The 7,012-nt window shown below is 38.9% G+C and overlaps 1 protein-coding gene across 3 annotated transcripts in view; it reads left to right on the top strand.

Moving 5' to 3' along the window:
• LOC107572219 (guanylate-binding protein 1-like) overlaps positions 1-7,012 on the top strand; it is a 73,787-nt gene that overhangs the window by 63,908 nt on the left and 2,867 nt on the right. Inside the window, exons 2-9 of one of the 3 annotated variants that reach the window (XM_016258647.1) lie at positions 1,660-1,839; positions 1,921-2,048; positions 2,412-2,521; positions 3,696-3,886; positions 4,085-4,327; positions 4,432-4,712; positions 5,631-5,843; positions 5,951-6,053. In XM_016258647.1, the coding sequence (XP_016114133.1) occupies positions 1,665-1,839; positions 1,921-2,048; positions 2,412-2,521; positions 3,696-3,886; positions 4,085-4,327; positions 4,432-4,712; positions 5,631-5,843; positions 5,951-6,053 (1,444 nt within the window). In that variant the 5' untranslated portion in view covers positions 1,660-1,664. The remainder of the gene's footprint in view (positions 1-1,659; positions 1,840-1,920; positions 2,049-2,411; positions 2,522-3,695; positions 3,887-4,084; positions 4,328-4,431; positions 4,713-5,630; positions 5,844-5,950; positions 6,054-7,012) is intronic. The other 2 variants (XM_016258649.1, XM_016258648.1) reach the window with 2 other exon arrangements.

The raw sequence follows: 7,012 nt of genomic DNA, 5'->3' as shown, positions 1-7,012 counted from the left end.
CTAAATGTTTTATAACTACCTGACCTAATCATGAATTACAGCAGGAATGTGTTAATAAAGCATTCATTAATACACTGAGCAACTATTATCGTGTGTTTAAATGATACGATATATAAATATACATTTAAATAGTTTATTAATCATTTACCTACACTTTCTAAATGATCATATGAACTCCTAAATAACTGGTTTGTAAATAACGTAATAATTTAGAAATTATAAATTGATCATTAATAAAGTATGAAAATACAATTATTAAACGTTATTGATATGCTCAAGAACAAAATATTTATAGCTGCATTTATAAACTGCTTACTAATGCCTATTATTGTTGGAACAATGCTTTATAAAGTGTTACCAATTTTTTTTGTTTAAGTTTTGAATATTAACTGACATTAATACATGCTATATAATTATTGTTCATGTTAATTAATATAGTTAATGTTAATAACTGAAACCTTATTGTAAAATGTTACTAAAGTTTTATATATTGTTCTGTGTATGTGTGTTTCACAGTCTTGATGGTTTGGATTAACCCTTTAATTGCCGTATCCCTTAAAACCAGACTGCCGGAGGGTTACTATAAATGCATGTGCCCACTGTGCACAGTTTTCCTGATGCCACCGGCGTGGCGTTTACACTGATGGCTTGGGCCCGCCATCGCTGCTTGCAGCTATATTAATATCTTATTATTATTATTATTATTAAACATCGAAAGAAAGAAAATACCACTACCACTACTAATAAGTAAATAAGTAAATTAATTAATTAAAAGGGAGGGAGGTATGATAAATGTTATCGGATGTATATTCCTTTGTTTTATAAGAGAATACTTTTGCTCTAAATTTTATGTTATCTCCTCTATGTAATGTACTGTGGAAAATCTAAGCAGTCATTTAAACCTGGGGATTCTTGCCAGGGCCATTCATCTGTAACTTCTGAGTAGGAAACTTGTTGGGTACTTAAGCTGCAAGTTACTTAAACAATGCATGTGGCCACTAACTCCTAAGTAGTGCTGAGTTATTTGCTGATACATAAATAAAATGTTTTCATAATTTAAGAAATGTTTTTTGTGCCATTACTTCCGTGTATGTCACTCAGAAAACAGAAAGTTATTTCTATAAATATCTATAATACATTAAGTTTTCTATCAAACGATACCAAACTTTTGACTCCCCTTGATCAAGTCTTGGAGTTACAGGCTTTCTGCAGGATTTTTAAGCTCAAATTTAACTTTAAGACCTGCACAAATAAACTTTTTAAGGACCCGCAGGAACCCTGAGTTATGAGTCATTATTTTTGTGTACGTCACTCAGAAAAAACACCTCCAGGGAGGCAAAAATGACTTCAGGGCTTAAAGGGTTAATTTAGTTGTGGAAACAAGCATACATATCCTCCTGAGCTGAGATATTGAGGTTTCTGTAAACACCTGTATAACCAAAATGTGTTGTGCACTATGGTACAAATACAGATAGAGGGAATCGCTCAAAATGTGGAATTTCTGAGTGATTTTAATTAGGAAAATAAATAATAAAATGGTCAAGCCACCAGTTAGACCGCTTGAGATGGACTGACTTGTTTTTCTCAGTTCACCTTAACTTTTAATTTCTAGTACACTGCAGTTCTTCAAGTGTTTAAGATGTGCACATGTGTTGGCAGTGAGCATGGATAAACCAGTGTGCTTCATTGACACGGGCTCGGATGGGAAGCTGTGTGTGCAGCAGTCGGCGCTGCAGATCCTGCAGCAGATCCAGCAGCCGGTGGTGGTGGTGGCCGTGGTGGGGCTCTACCGCACCGGGAAGTCCTACCTGATGAACCGCCTCGCTGGGAAACAATCAGGTCAGCGCTCATAGCTCACCACAAACATCATGCAGTTCAAGTGAATGACATTACAGGCACTAAAGTCACTGTCGTCATCAGGGTTTGCGCTGGGCAGCACAATTGAGTCCAAGACGAAGGGCATCTGGATGTGGTGTGTGTCCCATCCCACTAAAGAAGGAACCACTCTAGTGCTGCTGGACACAGAGGGACTCGGAGACGTGGATAGGGTGACCTAACAAGAAAACACAACTAGCAGTTTCATGGGTTCAAGAATACTTTCAGTATAATGAGTGTAATGAGTAATGAGTGTTCCTCTGTGCACTGTTTCAAAGCTGAAAGACTAAGATATGGTGCTTCTATATCAGAGCACCTGAAATTGAAATTGCTTGAGTGCAAGTGTTTCATGAAGGCTACAAATGCACAAACAATTAAAACGAGTAAACGAATGAAGATGGAGAATGAACTCCCGAATAAAAGTCCCACTTAGGACACTTATTGGCCAAATAGGAAACTTATCGGGTGATGCTTGTAATTAAACAATGGCAAAAAAAACTTGGACCCCTGTCCATGATTGTCTTTCTCTCTCACAGGGAGACCCAAAGCATGACACCAACATCTTCAGTCTGGCTGTGTTACTCAGCAGCACTCTGGTCTACAACAGTCGAGGGACGATTGACAACAAGGTTGTAATGGAACTACAGTATCCTTCTGAACATTTATATAGAATGTTCAAACCAGGTGTGCCTCACACGTCCTGAAAAGTGAAGCTGCGGGCTCTTTGATCGCCCCCTGGTGGCTGGCTGCAGTACAGGTCATAAACCCCGCCCTCTCCATGTAGACGAATGGGAATGAAAAAATTAATTACGCTTCCAATACAGTTTTCCGAAAGATGGTTTTGGTCATTTAAGGTAGTTGTTATCATGCTGATATATGTTAAACTGTTATTTTTTGTGATAAGTTTGATGTTAGCTAGTAATTTGATGCTATAAAAATGGGGCGTGTCGTTATGGTTGATTGGGTCTGCGGGAGTTTGATACCGCGGCTCCACCTCATGACACTACTGCGCAGACTCTGGCTCCAAATTACGTCATTTACTCAAGATGGCAGCGGCCATACTGAGATGGTTTGGCTTCACTTTTCTACAGTGGAAGGAATAGGAGACGCGTCGTCCATCTTTTTTTACAGTCTATGGTTCAAACAAACTCTTTATTAAAAATCACCAGACTATACGAAAAGAAACAAGACATTCACACACTATCGTCAGTTGTAAAGACATTGGAAGTAACTCCACACATGTGTGAAACTGTAAATGTTTTGGAGATTTGTTGCCATTCTGTGCCCATCATCTGCTATTTCCAGCACTTAATCAAGCCACTCTTCTTTAAAACATGACGTTTTATTTCACGTCATTGCGTTTGCGTTGCCTCTCGAGTTGAGCTGTTTCATCCGCAACTATTAAAGTATTCGATTTCTACAGCGACTCATTTGGCACACATCATTCTCTTTCTATGAAACCTGTGAACCGTATTCACCGGTTCTAACTCTATAGCAACACCAACTCCATAGCTGTTTGCCCGAACGTTGCAATTATTTCACATTTACTAGAATTCAACCTTTCCCCAACTCATTTTTGCATCTGTCCTGTGCGTGACATATTATTTTTTTTCTGCGTGCTCGCGACGTAAGAGGTACGCGGCCGCACACACTTAGCACACACAGCTTAGAGGGAACATTGCTGATCATTAGTCATACTGAAAAGCATTTAGCCCTGGTGTTGTGAATTTGCTTATTACTGTACCTCATGGAATAATATATGTTTTGTTATGCATCATGAGTTGTTGTTGCTTTGTGCTCATGCCTGAACAAACTGTCAGATTTGTCACTGAACTATCAGACTGCATCAAGGTCAAATCATCAAATAAGGATGCCGATGATTCAAGCGAGTTTGTGAAGTTCTTCCCTAGTTTCATCTGGGCTGTGAGGGACTTCACACTGGAGCTAAAGATCGATGGCAAAGATGTAACAGAGGATGAGTATCTAGAGTTTGCTCTGAAGCTGAAACATGGTAATTTAAAAATACTGCAGATAGTCCTTATAATCACTATCACAACTACTTCTTGTTACTGTGCTGAATTGTTTTGTTATTCAAGCTTTCTATTTTCTAAGCATTTTATGTCCAGTAGCTCAACCAGCTACACTCCTAGAACAGACATGCTCTTTTCTAGGATTGAGAGCAGCTACAGAATGTTCTCATCTTTTCTAGGCACTTCGAGAAGTGTGATAGAGTACAACTTTCCCAGGGAATGCATCCAGAAATTCTTCCCTTCCAGGAAGTGCTTCACTTTCCCCTTTCCAACCGCCCCAGAAAATATGTCTAGCCTGGAGAGCTTGAATTCTGCTGACATTTCCTCTAAATTCTTGAAGGTCACAGATAATTTCTGCCAGTTTGTCTTTGATGACAGCTGTGTGAAGAGGCTGAAAGATGGATACACAGTCACTGGAAGAGGTGATTCGAAAGAAAATTTGAAGAGTTTGCATGTGCATACAGAAAACCATCTGCTTATAAATACATTTTTAATCACTGTGTTTGATTTCTTTCTTTCTCTGAAGTTCTGGGTCATCTGGCTAAAACATATGTGGACACCATCTCAAGTGGGGCTGTGCCATGTCTGGAGAACGCTGTAATAGCAATGGCAACGATTGAGAATGAGGCTGCAGTGAAGGAGGGCCTTCAGGTTTACCAAAGTGGAATGGAGAAGCTGAAGGACTCCTTCCCTCTGGAACTGAAGGATGTGTCCTCAGAACACCAACATCTTAGCAGCACGGCAACACAAGCCTTCACGAAGCGTTCCTTCAGCGACACTGATGGGAAGTACCTGAAATCTCTAGAGGTAGGCAATGTCCATTCATTTAGGATGATGGTGAACCACTGACCCAGTAACACTGGGCAACCAGATGAAAACATTGGTGCACAACAATTTAGAATCTTAAAAATCAAGCAAGCATCAACCAAATGTTTAATATTATCAAAACTCCATAAAGTTTAAGTTTTTTCCTATCTGATTTATTATCCCAGTTTATATTAAAATCACCCATAACTATTAGTTCTTTTTTTTTCTGGTCACATACCTTAAGGATTTTATGTAGATGTTCATAAAACTATTATCAGTTGATGGTGGTCTGTATAGACAAATGATATTAAATGACATTTCTGATGACAGTGATGCTCTCAAACCAATGCATTCCAGTTCTGTTTGATGCGACCATTCAATAAGGCATTTGATTGACTCTTTAATATAGACCCACAGACTGCCCCCTCTACCTTTATTCCTATCCCTCCTAAACACATTATATCCAGAAATATTTAATGCAGCCGTTTGGGGAAGATTTTGTTAACCATGTTTCCGAAATACCAAGAAAGCCCAAGTTTGAACCAGTCAATACATTTTCCAATTGGTTACTTTTTGAAACAACACTGCGGATATTTAAATGCCTAATATTCCCTTTGGTTTGTAGCATGAATCCTGTATCATCTTTGCATGATTAAGAGTTTGAAAGAAGTTCATTCTTTGGAATTTCTTGACTGCTGGATTTATACAATTTTGTTTTTATGTACAACAATCTGTCTGTCAGATCTTCTCAAATTAGTAGTCTCTAAAGCATGGTGCACAGTCTCATCCTGCTCATCTTGACTCAAAGCTAAGAACACACTCGTTGTCGGATCGGATGAAGTGAGAGAGAACACATCATCAGTATTCAGCAGCTTGTATACCTCTCTACCACTGACATGCTACATGTTCTGCTTCTAGGAAAATATTATTAAACTCTTTGGTGAATACCTGTGCCAAAACGAACAAGCTTCAAAGAAACGATGTGAGGAAATCCTGTCATCCCTCTCTGCACCAATGATGAAAAAACTCAAGCAGGGCTTCTATACCAAACCTGGTGGCTATGATCTCTTCTGCAAAGATCTGGAGGACATTGTGAAGAAATATAACAGCCAGGCCAATAAAGAAGTCAAGGTTATGCCCATATTAGACAACATCACAAGACATGACCACTTTCATCATCATCATCGTCATCGTCTTTGCCATAATTATCCATTTTTTCTGTACATGTTTGTCAATAGGCTGAAGAGGTCCTAGAGGAGTTCCTGAAGCAGAAGTCTGTGGATTCTGAAGCCATTCTGCAGGCTGACAAGAAACTGACTGAGAAGGAGAAAAAGATTAAGAGTGAGAATTTTAAGTCATAAAATCCCAATTTCCCTGTTTGTAAATTCTTACTAGGTTCCTTGTGAAAAATGGTGCTCAAGGGTTTAGGTACTTGTGAGAAATGGTGCTCAAGGGTTTAGGTACTTGTGAGAGTGTTTCTGCACAATGAAGGACTTAAAGTTTAAAGAAGTTTAAAACACAGCTACAGATAATCTTATTCAGATAACATCTGCAGTCCAGGGTTTAGGTTCCAGAGGGGCTACCTATACCATTATCATTAAGAATACAGATCAGTGAGATCAAGACCAATACTAGGAACTAGGGCTGTGTATCACCAGCAAAGTCATGATACGATACGTATCACGATACAGAGGCCACGATACGATACATATCACGATACAGGACTGCACTGAATTTCACCTCAGCAGAATTGAGAAAAACAGCTGTTTATTAAACACTGCACACTATAGTGCCATTGCTAACTATTGGCAGAGCAGCAGCTGAGCTCTGCATTATGAAGGGCCTCCAGAACTGTACCACAGTACAATATAGGTAATGGCATATGTTTCATGTTTACATTGTGCACTCCCCACCAGGTACAATATTCTGATTGTGATTGATCTTGTTTTTAAGCCCATAAATAATAATGTACTCGTTCTGATACATTTATATTGTAATGTACTCATTTAATATATTTTAAAAATGATTTACATTGCTGGTAGGTTATCATTGCACAAATTAACACTCTCTACGATTTACGATTTTGTTTTTTACAAGAGTTCTAAACTAACGCGCTGTCTTCACTGTATCTAACGCACACACGCAAGGCTGATGTGGCTGATGGCGGTGTGCACAAATTTTTTTTTAACTTTCCGCGCAGCTCCGAAGATGCACGAGTTCAAAGCGACTCTAGCAGAACATGCACCTCTGTGCCAGCATTTGTGTGAAACAGAAGCAGTTTGATGTTAAGTTCAGTCACA

This window comes from Sinocyclocheilus grahami, unplaced genomic scaffold (assembly GCF_001515645.1).
Source record: "Sinocyclocheilus grahami isolate Dianchi unplaced genomic scaffold, SAMN03320097.WGS_v1.1 scaffold1718.1, whole genome shotgun sequence".
NCBI classification, from domain to species: domain Eukaryota; kingdom Metazoa; phylum Chordata; class Actinopteri; order Cypriniformes; family Cyprinidae; genus Sinocyclocheilus; species Sinocyclocheilus grahami.
The sequence above is the reverse complement of the archived record's forward strand: the minus strand, read 5'-3'. Positions and strand labels throughout refer to the sequence as shown.